General features: G+C 37.1%; 1 protein-coding gene across 5 annotated transcripts in view; it reads left to right on the top strand.

The window, feature by feature from the left end:
• LOC137958563 (guanine nucleotide exchange factor SPIKE 1-like) overlaps nucleotides 1-17,924 on the top strand; it is a 56,268-nt gene that overhangs the window by 7,384 nt on the left and 30,960 nt on the right. For all 5 annotated transcript variants that reach the window (XM_068805626.1, XM_068805625.1, XM_068805627.1 and 2 more), the window contains 15 exons: nucleotides 1,612-1,774; nucleotides 1,886-1,974; nucleotides 3,404-3,516; nucleotides 3,642-3,697; nucleotides 3,906-4,003; nucleotides 4,123-4,260; nucleotides 4,704-5,021; nucleotides 12,707-13,000; nucleotides 13,176-13,343; nucleotides 13,429-13,620; nucleotides 14,170-14,213; nucleotides 14,341-14,410; nucleotides 14,645-14,806; nucleotides 15,377-15,484; nucleotides 15,656-15,693. In XM_068805626.1, coding sequence (XP_068661727.1) covers nucleotides 1,612-1,774; nucleotides 1,886-1,974; nucleotides 3,404-3,516; nucleotides 3,642-3,697; nucleotides 3,906-4,003; nucleotides 4,123-4,260; nucleotides 4,704-5,021; nucleotides 12,707-13,000; nucleotides 13,176-13,343; nucleotides 13,429-13,620; nucleotides 14,170-14,213; nucleotides 14,341-14,410; nucleotides 14,645-14,806; nucleotides 15,377-15,484; nucleotides 15,656-15,693 — 2,051 coding nt within the window. The remainder of the gene's footprint in view (nucleotides 1-1,611; nucleotides 1,775-1,885; nucleotides 1,975-3,403; nucleotides 3,517-3,641; nucleotides 3,698-3,905; nucleotides 4,004-4,122; nucleotides 4,261-4,703; nucleotides 5,022-12,706; nucleotides 13,001-13,175; nucleotides 13,344-13,428; nucleotides 13,621-14,169; nucleotides 14,214-14,340; nucleotides 14,411-14,644; nucleotides 14,807-15,376; nucleotides 15,485-15,655; nucleotides 15,694-17,924) is intronic.

The following is a 17,924-nucleotide window of genomic DNA, read 5'->3' as shown; positions in this document are numbered from 1 at the left end:
TTAGGTTTCATAATATGAATATACCGTTGAGAAAGCCAATTCAGCACTCTTCCAGTACTATTGCCTGCAATCCACCACGAAGTATTGGTGAAGAAGATGAGCCTTTTTGGTAGTTGAATTGAAAATAAGAGAAAGAAATATGAGTGATTACCTTTCAGTTTTTTCTGGAAGATCTAGTTGAAGAATATCTGAGGACAGGAGATCGTCCCAAAATCTCTCATGTTCACGGAAGAAGAAGGAAGACAAAGATTCAATTAAAAGAGGCCGCTGTTATTTTAGGACAAGCTCTAAGAATAGAAAGTCCTAATTGGAAACTTTCTCTAAGTTGCAAATTTCTATTTCAAGCATGTTGAAGTTAGAAGTTTTAATTAGACAAGTAATTTGATGTTTTAGTTAAGAGCTTCAATTAGAAAGTCTTATTTTAAGTAGTAGTTTCCTGTTTTAAGTGTGGGTTTTTGTTTCTAAATTAGGGAAGTCTAAAGTTAGTAACTCTATAGATTAGAAGTTGTTCTTGTGTTTAAATTTCTTTTCCAACTTGTAGAACCAGATTTAGAAAGTCCTAAATAGAGTCTATTTTCTAGAATGGACAACATTGAAGTTTCCTATTTTGTTGATTTGTATGCCCATAAAAAGTCTTCACATGTAACCCAAAAATAACTCTATTGCTATTGAATAAAATTATGGTCTTTATTCCCTCTTGGATAAATTTATTCTTTGTTTTTTTCTCTGTTTACTAATTTTTTCTTAATAACTGCAGAAATCCTACTTTTTGTTCTTTACATTTTATCTATTAAACTTGAATTTAGATTGTACTTTCTAGCTGTTGCTGAAATTTAGGTTACCCACATTCTAGAGGAGCACTCAACTTTGTTATTTTTTGAAACAAAACCACAATGCTCATGTTGAGTTGAGTCTAATTCCATCCCAAAATGACTAGTCACTTTAGAGGCTTATTGCTCAATGTTAATAATTAAATTATTCTGCTTAACACTTTTCAATGTGAGAGACTTTTTCCCACTCAACACTCTTCCTCATGTCCCAAGGTACATATAATGGGTTTGCAACGGGTCCACAACATACAAATAACCTGGTTCTCACCTCATGAAGCCCAAACAATATAAATAACCTGGGGAGACACACTGGGCTCGTCCTACACATGCACAATCTACTCTGATACCATTGTTGAGTTGAACTTGATTCCTTTCCAAAATGACTGGCCATTTAAGAGGCCTATTGCTCAACCTTGTAGTTGAGTCATTTTCCTTAACATTTCTTAGTATGAGATTTTTTTCCACATCATTTAATGGAAGTAGTTAGAAAGTTGAAGAAGTGGAATTTGGTAATTGAGATTGTTAAGGACTGGGCAGATTTAGGAGGATGATTTTGATATTATTCTGCTAGGATCATGAAAATTATAACAATGCAGACATATTGATTAGGATATCTTCTTTGACCTACAATTTTTTTCTTTATTTATTGTTTCTTGTATTTCCACTGTTCAACCTTCACAGTGCAGTTACTTGCAAGGACTTTGACACAAATGATTTCTAAGATTAGTTTTAAGCAGAAAATGGATTTATCTATCATGCTGATTTCTACTTCTATTTACAGCTTGGTGAGAATTTGGACCAGTGGCCACATCTAAATGAACTTGTTCAATGCTACAAGGCTGACTGGGTGAAGGATGATAATAAGTATGGCCACTTCGAGAGCATCACTCCTATATTATTTCAAAATCAGATTTTTGAAGGGCCTGATACAGACATAGAAACTGGTGATTATGAAAAACCCACCCCTTGGCGCTTTGTTGTTCAGAGTATTATTACTCTAATTGTCTTCATTAAAAAAAAATATATGGTGCGTAACTTTGCTCACTATTGTACAGAAATGCGTCTTGCTAGTGCAAGGCAGGCCAAGATGGAAGATGCCATAGATGATGACTTACCCAGTACCTCAGGCAGGCAAAAATTAGAGGTTTGTTTTTCTGGAATGTTCCTTAACATTCTGATGATTGTAGATGAAAATCACCAAAATTTTGCTAGGATTGATAAGTCTTTTTTTTTTTTGCTAGACTTTCAATTTGTCGATGCAGTTTGGCTATCTTTGAGTACTACATTGCAATCATACATTCTCTGAGCTTTCAAGTTTTGCATTCTTTGTGGACATGAATATGGTTCCAATATTTTTTTTTTTTCATGCCACTTTACTATGTGTTAACCCCTTTCAGACTAAAGAAAGAAATACTGTTTTACTTTTATTTGTTTGTCTTTACAATGTTTCTATAATATCTCAATGCATGTGGAATTAAAATTTTCCGAACTCTCTATTTTTTTGGTCCATCTGTTAACTTGTACATTCTGATAATGATCTTAAAACTAGTTTTTTCCAAATATATGTTTTCTTCTCTTGGACACTGGCTTTTAGAATTAAGCATTTGTTTTTTTGCATTTTTAAGAAGATTGGTGGAAACAAGAGCTTGTTGTACCTATAAACTTAGGCATGCCTACTGTCAACAAGAATTAACCCCTGATGTTTAGGCATGCCAACTGTCAACAAGAGCTTGTTGTCTTCGTTGTCACATTGAAAACAAGGTTCTTTATAATGATTTGGAGACCTATAAATCTCATATAAAAAGGTAAATAAGGGCAATTTGCAGTGTTGGTCTAGTCATGTGTCAGCCAATATGGCTGATAGGCTAACTTTATCTAGGACCCTGCGACTCTGAGAGCCTTGCTGTTCTTATTGGACTGTACATGAAGGACATTGCTGCTTCTTTCACTTCTTCGAAATTTTTATAGGATTTGGGTGACTTAAAAACAACTTTATATGCATAAAACATGAAATTCAGGGGCATCATCCATATTCAGGATTTAGTCATATTTTGCTGCTATTATCAAGTTCAGTGTCTTCTTATTTTCTTTCAACTCTTTCATGGTGAAAGGTTCATGCATTAAAGATATTTGTTTGTTCCATGTGGTTTGTTCAGTTTCTATTAAAGTTGGATCCATATCCATCTAAAATGACTAGGCAAAGTTAGGGGGTCCTTTCCCAATTAATAACCACAAGAATCTTCAAAATTTTAACCTGTGGAACTATTCCCATTTACGAGTCCCTCACGTCCAGGCCTAAACAAACGGACTATGGAGCTGAGATGTGACAACAATATCTGCATAAAGACTAAACAGGGAAGAAAAAGTATGCCCTCTAGAATAGACACCACTTTAATACCATATTAAAGTTGGGTCTAGGTCCACCCCAAATGACTAGCTGAAGTTAAGAGTCTTCTCTCAACTAATAATCCCAAGAGTTTTTCAATTATTCTAAATAACAATCCTTATAATGTTTAAAATTTTTTGTTTTCATTTTCTCCTTTATCTTGAGCATCTGTGAAATCCGTATGCAGCATTTTGGCACTTCTCCTTTGCCTGCTTATGAGCCAGCTTTTGATTGGGAAAATGAGCGGTCAATGATCTTTGGGCAGAGGACAATGGAAACTCATTCAACACCATATCCCAGGTGTATACCTATTATTTTTCTGATGCATCTTGCTTCTTACCTTTTCCCATCTGTCATGTTTTAGGTTTAAATCTTTCTGCATGTCCTGTTTCGTAATTGCTAATGCCCCCTTCTGTTTGTATCAGTGGACTAAAAATTTCTGTCAAGGTACTGTCCTTGTCATTTCAAGCTGGTTTAGTCGGTGAGTCTTCGCAGTTAACACTATTTCTTTTTTGAATAGTCAATCATCAATAATTTGGTTAATTAGTCCAGGAAATGTGACCTTTCAGTTTGAATAACTATTTCTTAGTTGCGACTTCATTACATTCCTGGACTGTTATTTTTCAAAAAAAAAAAAAAAAAAACTTAATTAGATTCCTGTGTAGAACATTAATCATGTTTCTTTGCAGAGCCTTTTTATGGAACAATTTGTCTCTATAATAAGGAGAGGAGAGAAAAATTGTCTGAGGATTTCTACTTCCATGTGCTACCATCAGAGATGCAAGATGTAAGATACAATCATAACTAAACTTCTCTTTACAGAACAAAATCTGTGCCGTATTAAGGAAATATGTTTATACAACTTCATTACTTTGCTAATAAAAATGTTTTCTGCAAATTGGTCAGACTAGAGGTTCTACTGAGCCTCGTGGTGTTTTCTTCTTAGATGCTCCATCAACATCAGTCTGCCTACTTATTCAGCTTGAAAAGCCTGCTACAGAAGAAGGGGGCGTCACCCCCTCAGTTTATTCACGCAAGGAACCTGTAAGTCAAGGCCTGTCTATTAAGGATAATTTGAATCAGTGGGAGTTTCAGATTTCTGAGTGAAATTTCTGAATGCCTATGATCTGGTTTAGCTGGTTAACTATGAATGAGTGGTGCTTGTTACTGCCTTTTTTTACCCCCTGTTTTGTGCTCTTATCTCTTTTCTGCTTTTTCAATTCAAGCTCCAGTCATGTTAGCATAAAAGGACATTATAATCATTATAACTATGTTTTGTCTAGGACAGTTAAGTGATGAACTCTGTAATTTTATCTATTAAGGTCTCAATTGTTTTCATCTTCTACTATCAAATTGATGTTTTCTACCATGTACTTTTATTTTCTACTTTTTATTCTTTCTTTTTGAAAGTGTGTATCATTTGAATTATGTTGCTGGGGAGAAAATGTAGATGTGGTGTCTAATTTAACTGTTATTTCATGTGACAGGTGCATTTGACTGAGAGGGAAAAACAGAAACTACAAGTGTGGTCTCGAATTATGCCTTATAGAGAATCATTTGCTTGGGCTATTGTTCCATTGTTTGAGAACAATAACAATGCTGCAAGTGTTGGTGGGGCTGCCTCCCCCAGTAGTCCTCTTGTTCCCAGTATATCTGGGTCGAGTTCCCAAGAAAGTGTAGTTGATGCACTTGCAAAAATTACTTTAGATGGGAAGCTTGCTCCGTACTCAGGTGGAAGCTCTGTTGTTGTAGAGATATCTAACTTAAATAAGGTCAAAGAGAGCTACACTGAGGAATCTCTTCAGGTAGTTACCTTCTTCACTAGATTTCCAGATTGATATTGTTTTTGATGATTGAGTTCCTGATTGATATTATTTACTTTTTTGTTGTACCAGTACTTAATCGTCCAGTTGAATAAAAGTTTGATGTTGGTATCTGATGCCATACCATCCTGTTTTATTGTTTTGAAATGGTGATTAGTTTCATCAAGAAAATAAATTATATAACACTCAAAGGGGAGAGGGAGGTCCTCAAGCCCCTTCAACAAGACAATACCTAGAAACACCTGATTTATTCAAATAATTTGATACATGATTAACTTGATCTTCTTATATGCTTCCAAGAGACTGAAATGGCTGAACACTGATGAACAATCTCATCATGCTGCTGCTGTAGGCACCAGGCAGGACTAGACTTCCCAAATAGCCAATTAACTATTAATGAAACCCATTGTCATAAACCAAGCTTGTGAGGTGAACCAGTGTGATTGAACCCTCTTCAATTGAGCCTGACCAACTCTTTGACCCAATACTTGTCATCTCAATGTTGTAAAAACTGACCTATTAATGTGATTCTTGAATTAATGTGATGATGTTATTATTATTATTTTTTAAGTTCAAATTGGGGGATGCTTCCATTAAATTACCAATTAAAGGAGATGGCCCGCCACAGGAGAACATCTACCTCGACCCCCTTGGAACCATCCGACATCCCCCCCCCTCGACCATTCCTATCTCTGCCCCACCTTTCCGAGTAGGACAAGCCACATACACCGGAACCGCCCACGTCCAATCAGTGCGACATCAGCATCAGCACGGTCCACCAGAAGATGAATCCAGAACGAGACATGCAACAAATGACCCAGGATGACAAACTGTAGTCAGCCACACCTTGAAGAGGAGGATTAGGGTTGAGGATCCCGCAGCCCTAAACTTCCAGAATGGAAGTGCCTTAGTCTCCTTTCAACAAGCGAAAGAGAGAAATGGTGTGCCTCAGTCCCCTTTCGACAACAAAACTTTTAGGATTGCTGAGCAGAATTCAAATTTTTTCTAGCTGGCTCACGGGCCTACTCTGCATCGAAGGTGACTCAAAGGTTGTCAGTAACTGGTGTGCAAACTCCATCAAACCTCCGTGGTGTCACTGGGACATGTACTCGGAAATTTGTAATTTAATTTCCCTTTTGAATTGTATTTGGAAACACATTCCTCGTTCTGCCAATCATTTGGCAAACATTCAGGCTAAGGTGGGCATTTCACTCGACCACCTTGTTGTGGAGGAAGGCCCTTTCTCCTAGTTTTGATTTGTACTTCTCTTTTCTTTTTAATAGTCTATACACACCTTTTCAAAAAAAAAAAAAACCCAGTTGGCTGGCTAGATCGTCTTGGTCACTGGGTTTTGACCGAATGCTTGGTCTTGTAGATAGATGGCCCAATGAGGGAATTAGTTTGGTTAAACCTGGTGAAATCGGCCTGCCCCCAATGTTCATAACACTGTGATAAAATAAAGTAATAAAATAAAGGAAGTTCTCCCTTGTTCTCTATGCTAGAGGGGCCCTCTTTTGCCAATGGGGGAGGGTGGAGTGGAGCCTCTCCTACCTTATCTTCTCTATTATAAATAGAGAGCGCGGTGTGTGTGTGTGTTGCGGGGGGGGGGGGGGGGGGGGGGGTCTGTTCTGACCTCTTTGTTGTAGAGTGATTTCGTAGACAGATATGGGGGCAAACCCCATCTGCATTTGCAGCCAACATGGAGGTAGGGGGGAGGCGACCCTACCTTGATGGCAGAATGAAGGGGGAGGGCAAAGTGGAGCGCATCCTACTCCCTGAAGTCTCTATCATAGGTGGGGCTGCCCTTCTCTGTTTGTGTAGCTGAAGAAGGGGAGTTGAAAACGGTCTTCTTTGGATTCATTTTGTGCAGTTTGCCATTCAAACTAAAAAAATTGGCTGTGTTGTTTGGGTTTTTGCACTATCAAACCTAAGCAGGGTGATTGGTTTGGTTGATCTCAGTTCAAACGTCCAGTTCTGGTTTGATGACATTGATGAAACCCCCTCAACTTTGATTTGCTATCAAACAAAGGCTAACATTGTCTCTTTTTTTTTTTAAGTTTTTTTTAGGAAAAGAATAGACAGAGCAAAAGCTTAGGGGGATCAACAAGTTCTTGGCGACGTTTGCACTGTCCGGCTTCCGTTTGCAACAGGATTGACACCATTCGTTGACGTTTCCTCTGGAGAGGATCAAATGACACATTCAGATATCATTTGGTGAGTTGGAAGGATATTTGCATGCCCCACAATCGGGGTGGTTTAGGCATTCGGCCTACGAAGGAGATAAACAATGCCCTTTTACTCAAATGGATCCAGAACTTCATCATCAAGCATAACAGCCTATGGGACGATATGGTCAGGTTCTATCTTCAATCTTCGGGTGCCTGGTGGAGGGACGATGGCGCTACTCGCCTCCTATCCCCGATATGGAAATCAATTCAAAAGCTCCTCCCAATATTCAGATATGCAACTTCCTTTCACACAGGCAATGGAAGGACCCTCCTCTTTTGTCCGGATGAATGGTGCGGCCCCCGTCCCCTCTCCGAGGATTTCCCGGGGCTCTCTTTCTTGCTTAGTGGCTGATTCTTGGAGAGATCGCTCATGGAGTCTCACGTTTCGCCGGGGATTAAAAGATGAGGAAACTACGACTATTTGCTCTCTCCTCTCCAGACTCAGCACACTACTATTCGTGAGCATGTAGTTGATAAACTGACATGGAAGCCTAGCATTAATGGCCGATTCATAGTTGCATCCGCTTACTCTCACATTAGAAAACAAGATTACAACATGCAACACAATGCAAACTTGGCATGGAAGCTCTTAGCGCCTAGTAAAATCAAATTCTTCGTGTGGACGACCATCAGGGAACGGATCCTCACCTTTGACAACCTCCATAAAAGAAGTTACACATGCCCCCGATCGCACTTGTCCCCTTTGTGGTGTGTGCGACGAGACAGTCCAACATGTTATCTTACATTGCAACTTTTCTTGTCAAGTCTGGATGAAGATATTTCAGAAGATTAGTCTCCAAATGGGGCTACATCAGAACCTTTTCAGAACCTTTGAGATGGTTATGGGGATATGCCTTCCTAAGTTGGGCAAGATAATTCTCTTGGCATGCCTTGCGCATAGGGGTGGCATCGAGCCTAGCTGAGCCGAGCCGAGCCGCGCCCGAACCTGCCTATGTTCGAGCCGAGCCGAGAGCTTCAAGCCGAACCTCGTCTCGACCCTAAATTTGTTATCGAGCTCGCGTCCAAAAATTTTAACAGAGTTCGAGCCGAGCTCGAGCTTCAACATACATTTAAAACTTTTCAAAAAATATATATAAAATAAATTGTATATAAAATTATGCATATATTTTAAAATTGGGTATGACCTGTATATAAAATTGGGCATAACCTATATATAATACATGTATAAGATTGGGTATGACCTCTACTTAAAATTGAGCATAATCTATGTATATAATACTTATATAAAATCCGGCATGACCTCTACTTAAAATTAGGCATAATCTATATACATAAACACTCCATAAACACTCCATAAAATTGTCTATACATTCCATAAATACTCCATGAAATTGTTTATACACTCCATACAATCCATAAAATAGTCTAAACACTCCATACAATGCATAACATTATGAATAACTCCATATAATAATCAAACACAACAAAATTAAATGAAATATCACTATCAATTTACAATCACCCAAATAAAAACTATAAAATTTTTAAATAAAATTCTATTACTATTAGAGACTTACTAGAAAATTACAAGAAATATTTTAAAATTTTCTTTGGAAAGTTAAATGGACCTCTTATTACCTTTTCTAAGGAAATAAATAAAAAATAATAATTAATCTAATATATTATTATACTTGTCGATAAAATTTTAATCAAATAAAATGTCAAACACAAAATTGCTATGAAAATTGCCTCATGCTAAAAAGATTATATCATCAACTGTCAAATACTTATTCAAAATTTTTCTATACGGTTTTCTAGCCCATCTTGGCAAGAAAATCTTACTTAGAAAATTATATGATTTTTTAACAAGAATTTATAATTAGAAAAATATTTTCAAAAAATATGAGGCACTAATGGTCCCTATATTTCTACTAAAAATGTCTTTTCAGCATTTATTGAAAAAACCACTAATAGTCTCTAGAAACATATTTCTACTAAAATATTTTTCAATTTCTTCAAGAGCCATGAGGAAGGGACAAAATTTTTTTTTTTTTCCCTTGTTTATGATCCACACGTAGGGGTGGCTTCGAATAAATTATATATAAAATTATGCATTTATTTAAAAAAAATAATGATAGGGGAGGTTTAGGATTGAATTTCAATAATGGATTAAAATGCACCAATATTAATCTTTTTTACTCCAATTGTTGTCTAGTTTGTTTTGTAATTTTTTAATCTGGCCATAAATTTACTATGGCTTCGTTAGTGCCCCTAGATGAAAATTTATATTCTAGGAAAAACTAGAAATATTTTTCCTATGATGCATATTCTTAAAAAAACCTTTAAATAAAATCCTATTACTATTAGTGACTTATTAGAAAATTACAAGAAACATTTTAAAATTTTCTTAGGAAAGTATATGGACCTTTTATTTCTAGGGAAATAAATAAAAATTAATAATCAATCTAATATATTATTATACTTATCGATAAAATTTTAATCAAATAAAATGTCAAACACAAAATTGCAATGAAAATTGCTTCATACTAAAAGTATTACAACATCAACTGGTAAATACTTATTCAAAAATTTTCTATACAGTTTTCTACCCCATCTTGATAGGAAAATCTTACTTAGAAAATTATATGATTTTTAATAAGATTTTTCAATTAGAAAAATGTTTAAAAAAAACATGTGACACTAATAGTTCATAGAAACTTATTTCTAAAAAATGTATTTTTAATTTTTTCAAGAGCTTGAGGCAGGAGAGTTTAAGGAAAAAGTTTTTTATTTTTACTTTATGATCTCGCACGTGCGAAATCATCTTCTCACAGGGGAGGGAGGAAATTATTTCTCCCCTAATTTCTCCTCTGAACTTACTGGTTTAGGTTTTCCGCCAAGACGAGGAGGAGGGAAGGGGGTTATGACGCCCGGGAGGACCTGTGGTCGGGGCTGACGGCGGCGACGAGGAGGAGTGGAAGATATCGAACGGGTGGCCACAAAGGTGGCAGACGAGCAACTGTTGATAGCGGTAGAGGCAGCGACGACAACCGACGGGAAGGGAGGAAAAATTTTTCCCCCCCTCGCTCTCGCTCACACTCCCGCTCCCGCTCCCCTGCTCCCGACATGATACCGATCCCGACTCACCTCGAGCCGGCTCGCGAGCCGACGAACCGAACCTGGCTTCGGTCGAGCTTGGCTCATTAAGGTAAATGAGCCGATTTCAGAGCTTGAGCTCGATAGATAACAAATCGAACTGAGCCGACACTGAGCTGAACTTGAGCCGCTCACGAACCGGCTCGGTTCGAAGCCACCCCTACCTGTGCATGTCCCATGGTGCATATGGCTCGAGCGAAACAACCGGAGATTCAACTCCAAGGCTAGCAACCTGAATAATATAACTTCTCAGGCTGTGGGCCTTATCTCAGAGTTGGCTACATTCTAGGAAGGAGTTTGCTTCTCTATCGGGTGTCTCCCTTCGAGAAAATGGGGGCTTGATCGCGCACATGGCGGGTCCCTGTAGGAATCCGGTTATGGCCACCTGGGGTCCTCCCCGTTACGACTGCACCAAACTCAATTTTGATGGCAGTGCTTTAGACTGTTTTGGGCCGGCTGGAGCTGGTGGTGTTTTCAGAGAGAATAGTGGAGACCCTATTCTATCCTATGCAGGGCAGGTGGGTATTGCTGATTCAAATACTGCTGAAGTGAGTGCTCTTCTATTTGACCTCCAAATCTTTAAAGAGCGGCTTCATGGCAAACTGTTTATCGAAGGCGACTCAAAGACTGTTATCAACTGGTGTTCAAAAGATAGCTCCCCTCCTTGGCGCCATTGGCCAATCACTGATCGTATTGCTGACATTGTGTCATCCATTCATTGTAATTGAAACCTTGTTCCTAGATCAACCAATTCTTTGGCTGATAAATTGGCTAAATTCGGAACCTCCTAGCAATTTCTCATTGTTTGGGAAGGTTGCCCCTCTTGTAATCTGTTCGTTTGAGCTCTCATAATAAAATTCAGCATCATTTAAAAAAAAAAAAAAACAAGTTATTGGAGACTAGCTCGCTAACATATCTGTCAGGTCATTAGCTGACTTGCGTACTTTTAGACCATAGGTAGATGGGGCACATTGTTTTCTTTTTTTGGTTATTTTTTCATCTTTGATTGAAACTGAAAGGGAGATAAAAAAGGAGTCAGAACCTAAGGTCTGATACCATACTGACTCAGATACAATAAATAAAAAGAGGAGAAAGGCAGTGGAAGGGCACAGGATGGAATTTGCTATGCTTTAGCCACCCATCAGACTTGTCATTACAGCCACTTTACTCATGAAATTTGATTACAAGGTGTTTGGAAACACTTAGTAACAGAAACTTATTACAACTTGTAAAGCAAAGTGACTTTGACCTTCCAAAAATTAGAACTTAACTTAGAGACGTATTTAAAATAAAAAACCTGATGTACTACACTTCTTTCTATCTGTAGACTAAGACTACTGACAGAATTGTAATCTTTCATGACTGGACTCTCTGATATCCCTGACAGTATCAAAGAAGCCCAAAAAATTAGCAGCTCTCTTGATCTTGTGGGAGCACATTCTCCTTCAGCTAACTGTACGGCAGATACTTTAGTATGCCAGGGTTTATCTGCAAACCCTCATTGTGTGCTGTCCCTCGTATTCCCTCATTTTCCCTTATTACATATTCTCTTTCTTTCAGTGCTTTGGTGTATAGAGTTTATACTCATTTATTTGTTATGTAATCAGAGATCACTATCCTAAAAAATAATGTGTTGTTGCTTTATCTTTTGTAGATTCCTTTGCAAGAGGGAGAGTTAATTACAAATGCATTGTATTAGACAGTTCTATTGCTTTTTAAGTTATTACAAATGCATTTTATTAGTCACTTCTATTGATTTTTAAGTTTGGTTTCCTGATTGTCAGTTTATGCTTCTATATTTCTTTTCTTGAAGTGGTGGTTGCCTTTTTCTTTTAATTTTTTTAAAAGCTGTTCTCCTCAAACAAATAAAAAAATTGAGTTTGGTGATAGTATGATGCTTAATGCTATAATTCCTCTAATCCTACTATATCTGTTTTGAAAAATAGGCGATTTGGGGAGAAAATAGAAAAGAAAATGGATTTCTGGAAGAGAGGCAGATCCGAGCCAGAAAGGCCCTTCCTGCTTCTTTATAATCAGGGTTTAAGTGAAATTTTACAATAGGACAAAAATGCCCCTCAATACTCAAAATTACATATATCCTAAAATACATATCTAAATTGAATGAAAATTTAACTAGAGATAAAATTAGACATTCTCTATCTAATAGCCATACTATAAGAGAAAATTTAATATTGAAAATCTAAGAAATGACCAAAATATCCCTGAACTTGTATTTTAACATGTTTAATAGAGTCATTTATTTATTTTCAATGAAGATTCTGTTGGGATGGGCATTGGATATCTTATACTTATTTTACTTAGGATCCAAAGCGGAAGATTCATAAGCCAGTGAAAGGTGTCTTGAGACTGGAAGTTGAGAAGCAGCAGGCTAGCCATGTTGATTTGGACAGTATTTCAGAAAATGGCAGCATGACAAATGACTCAATTGATGCTGGAGATCGGTTGTCTGATTCAGCATTAACAAAATGTCTCAGTAATGGTTCTGATGGACATCAAAATGCTAATACCAAGTGGAATGTTGTTGAAGGAAAAGAAGCACGGAAGAGTGGCTCAAATGTTTCAATGGGAAGCTGCCCCGATCATGGTGTGTATTGTGTAAGTGGCCTGCAAGATTGATGAGGTGTTCCTATAGTGCAGAATTTCTATGAGAAATGAACTTCCTGGACATGCTGAAACAACAACCGTAAATAATATTTGTGCAATTACTTTTGTATTTTGATGTTTATGATTTATTAATAACTTCTTTTCTGTAAACCTGATGGTTTGACAGTACCATGTGTTCGATTTCCGGACTATTACAAAAAGTGAACCTTTTTCTCAACTTATACATTGCCTTTATGTATACCCTCTGACTGTTAGTCTGAGCCGGAAAAGGAATTTGTTCATAAGGGTTGAACTGCGAAAGGATGATGCTGACATTCGTAAGCAGCCGCTTGAGGTAATACTATTTTGAGGTTTCTGTTTCAAAGCAATATCTTTAGTGATTTTGATGCATATTAATATTGTCTGTATTATCTGTGCAGGCAATGTATCCAAGGGATTCAGGAGCACCTCTTCAGAAATGGACACACACGCAAGTAGCTGTTGGATCTAGGATGGCAAGCTATCATGATGAGATTAAAATATGTTTGCCTGCTATTTTAACACCCCAGCAGCATCTACTGTTTACTTTCTTCCATGTTGATCTTCAGGCGAAACTTGAAGCTCCAAAGCCAGTATGTTTCTGTTGTCTTATTTTGCTTCAGAACCAAGATTTACTTTAGCTAGATCATTAACAGTACTGGGGAGAAAGGTTATGTCAAATTAATCTGAAATATAAAGAAATATTTTTTGTTAAACCATGTCAAACACCTTTTATTCTTCCACAATTGTTTGGTTCTACCCTTTCTCTATCATTACCTCATTTAAACAGGAATTTTATTAAAGGTTCTCTTTGTATCCTTGCTTTGTGTTTACTTTCTTCTTTTTTTTTCTTTTATTGTTTCCCTGTTTTAAAATGTTCCTCCCTTTTCTTCATTTGTAATCTCGTTGCACTCTTATTTATAGTTCCTTCTTTAGTGTGTAGAATGGTAAATGTCAAAATTCTTGGTTTGTGATGATAGAAGATTCTAGAATTGAATATTTTCTGACTCCATGATAAAATATATTTTTTATTTGGTCTTCTTTATGTTGTGGATTGCCTAGTCCTTGCCTACTATTGTACCTTCTTCCGTGGTTTTACTGTCTTGTTGACAAGTTTCAGTTTTTCTTGTGCATTTGTCTAGGTGCTCATTGGATATGCTGCACTGCCATTGTCTACTCATACTCAGTACTTCTTTCTGACCCTAACTTGACTACTCTTCACAATTCTTAGCATGAGTTTTTCTAATCTGGTGACTGTATTAAATCTTTCTTATATGTATAGTTTCACAATAAATCATCTTATTTTTCCTCAGGCTGCGCTCTGAAATATCTTTGCCTATAGTGAGAGAGCTGACTGCTCATTACCTCCAAGATAGTACTAAGGTATTTTTCTCCACTCATTTGGGCATTTGGTTTCCGTAGAATCTTATTCAAAAGTTTGTTTTTCTTTTGTTATTCTGTTAATTGCATATGCAAGTGAACCCATGTATTGAGAATGTGGTCATTTTTCTCTTGGGCAGTTGTTTAATGCTTTATGTTTTGTATGGCAAATTTTTGTGGTTAAACATGACGTTCCATATTTTGACAGTTATTTCTTCTTATCACATGGTTTTGTAGGAGAGGCTCGATTATTTGGAGGATGGAAAATGTATCTTTAGATTGCGTTTAAGATTATTTTCCTCTTTATTCTCAATGAATGAACGTATTAGAGATTTTTTCCTTGAGTATGACCGACATACTCTCCGCACTAGCCCTCCTTGGGGTACTGAACTTCTTGAGGTATTTATTTTTCTACATGAGTTTTATACTTGCTGAAATGCATCAGCTCATGTGTTGTTGATACCTTGCTGTTTCTAGATAAACTGGTATATGTGGAAACACTTAAAAAGAATTAGACCTTTGCATTTGAGGCATATAGTTTGCAAATGTTGAATTGCTGACTGGACCGGAAATGCACTTGGTAGCATCTGTGATTGTTATACCCTTAGAGGATAATTCTTCCACTCTGTCATACATGTGTAACACCAATCTCTCTATTCTCTTGAATAAGGAAAGAATTTGTTTATATTATTACATTTTGAAATGCCTAAGTTATGGTCTAAATTTTCCTTGTTTAATGTCTTTTATGGTCTGTAATTGTTTGTACATGAAATGCATAAGAATGATATGCATCTGATACTGGTTTGCACACTAATGCATTAAAAAATTAAATTTGATGCATCCAAGTAATTTGAAAATGGTGCATGTCCGTGGCGATTAATTTCCTTAATGGGGATTTCCAGTTAACTTTTCTTTAAGTTTCTACATAGGAGATACTGAGACAGTACTTCATGGTATCAATGCATGCAGGCTATCAACAGTTTGAAGAATGTTGAGTCTACAGCTCTGTTGCAATTTCTACAGCCAATTCTCAATATGCTACTGCATCTTATAGGCGATGGGGGAGAAACGCTTCAGGTTCCCTAATGAGTAACTTTATTGCTTTCCTGACGTCTGCTCTTATTGTTTTTACCATGCAACTTCAGCTTGTGTTTATTCTTCATTTTTTTATATGACTGTTTGTACCTTTATTACCCTTTAAATGGCTTGTTGATTTCATAATTTCTGTTAATTTTATGTCTTGTTTAGGTTGCTGCTTTTCGAGCTATGGTCAATATCTTGACTAGGTAAGTTGATCATGTGTTTTTAGTAAGCATAACTTCTCTTATAATTATGGCATAATGTTTAGTAGATGATTTTGAGGAATTAGGAAGATTTTTTGATTGTATGAGCCTGGCTTTGAACCGGGGACCTCTAGTGTGTGAGACTAGAGTGAAAACCAACTACATTACCCCATATGCAATTTCAAGTTAGCAATTTTCCATTCTTCTGGCATGTTGAGCATGTGATTTTGCAAGGGCATTGGATGGACATGAATGGTTTCTCTTCTGCCAGGTATATTCCCATGTCTTAATGGAATTCTCCTAAGGACAGATTAAGTTGAATTTTGATGTGCTCAAGAGGAAAACCGTACCTCAGGGGAGGTGGAGCTGCTCATTCGGGTGTGGCCATCTGAGTGTACTGTGCTCTCTTTTGGCAATGTGATTCCTCTAAAAGGGTAGAGCTACATTGATGTGGATGTGGTATGAAGACAGTCTAAAAACCAAATTGCACATTAGATTCATAGTGAAAATTGAAATTCTTAAACTTTACATTTCTGTCCTTGGCTTTGTTAGGAATTAGACGCCCTAATTCCAAACTAACGAGAGTAATAATAATAAACGCATAAGAAAGAAAAAACAAGTATGAAAAAGACAACAAGATTTATACAGGTTCGCCTCAAGGTGAGACTGCGTCCTGTCTTCTGCCGCTGCAATAATCCACTATGAAGATGAAATAGTTTAAAGAGAGATCGCATATACTTACAAGTGTTGTTTTTTCTCTAACCTCTCTCAGTCGCAATTGATGCTCCTTGGATGATCAGTGATGAAACTCTAATAGCGGCGCCTCCCAATTATAAACAGAAAACTAGGACAACCACTTTACAAGAGTGAAATTCCTAAAATGCCCTTAATGAAACAACAATTAATATATCGTGGACCGGGCGGGGATTCCGCCCCACACCCCCGGTAGGGGGGCTTCCTTGCCCCCTTCCAACCCCATGGCGACCTTACTGCGAAGGTCGATCCGCGTACTGACTCAGCGTAGGGCATTGATTAAGCACCACAACTTAACAAGTTTGTCAATCTAACCTAAATTCAAAAAGATAAAAAGATCTGAATGATTCCTAAGAAGTCGCCTTCTTAGTAATACAACAATATATTCTAGGCTTTATTTTTTAAAGGCTCATCCTTCTGATTCTTCTTCAAGTTCTTCAAATTGTTCATTTTCCACCTTTTTTCCTTTTGAAATTTCATGCTCCATCTCTTGCGCTTTAATGATGTTGGTGGCTGCATCATACGTGCTCTCTTATATGGACTGAAAATTTTTGTTTGATCTTGTTCGTGCCCATTGGTTGTCGAGACTAAGCCGTGGTGATTAGATGGTTTTTGCTAGATAAGAAACCACCTTGGCATCTGCTGAGTTAGTATGATAGAATTTGAGATTATCTAGATCTAGTTAGTATCTTGGCTGTGTACTGTGTATAATGTGCAGGGCTAATTCCCTGGTGAATCATTTGGTATATTGTGGAGTGTGTTTGCGAGGGAACCTTTTCTGCGTGATACTTGATATATTGGGTCGATGTATTCTTTCTGTTTGGTTTGCTCTTTTTTTTTTTTTTTTTGTTTGATACTGGTTTTATTTCTTGCATTTGATGACGGATGTACATGTTGTATATTCTTTCATCTTCTTTATGCAATTTTCATTTTTCTCAAAAAGATGTTTGATGGATAATTTAATTTTATCATAGATAAGAATATTGTGTTGTGTTATTTCCGAGTTAGACCCTACTGATCATAAAGTGGCCAGAATAGTAATGGAGAGACCTGTCTTTGTGAAATTGGTATGGTTTCCCATCTGTTGATCTCAAAGGGAACCTGGGGCTGGGTGTATCATATGGTACCCTCTGACATCACCATTTTTGTAGCTGATGGCTGAAATCTGCACATATTGCAAGGTTATGGTAGTTGAATTAGGCTCAGCACTCTTTTGGCAGAAGGCAACTGGAAGGCTGTTTTCAATTTGGGTGGTAACAGTTTTGATCACCCTTGGTCTTTCTTGCCTTTCATTTTAGGGAGGCTTTGATCATGGGCTTCCCTTGTTCTTCACTGCTTAGTCATTTTCCTTTTTTGTTTCGAAAAGGCATGTCCCATGTCCCTATAGTGTTTGCTTGTGATGGCTTTTCCCTTGTTTTCTTTGTTGAATGAGAGTGTGTTTGTAACTTTTCCGATTTTAACTAAAATCTCTATCATTAAAA

The sequence above is a fragment of the Aristolochia californica genome, unplaced genomic scaffold (genome assembly GCF_029961685.1).
Source record: "Aristolochia californica isolate CCGP_79_NKW_82.1479 unplaced genomic scaffold, dmAriCali1.0.hap1 SCAF_3, whole genome shotgun sequence".
Taxonomy (NCBI): domain Eukaryota; kingdom Viridiplantae; phylum Streptophyta; class Magnoliopsida; order Piperales; family Aristolochiaceae; genus Aristolochia; species Aristolochia californica.
The sequence above is the reverse complement of the archived record's forward strand: the minus strand, read 5'-3'. Positions and strand labels throughout refer to the sequence as shown.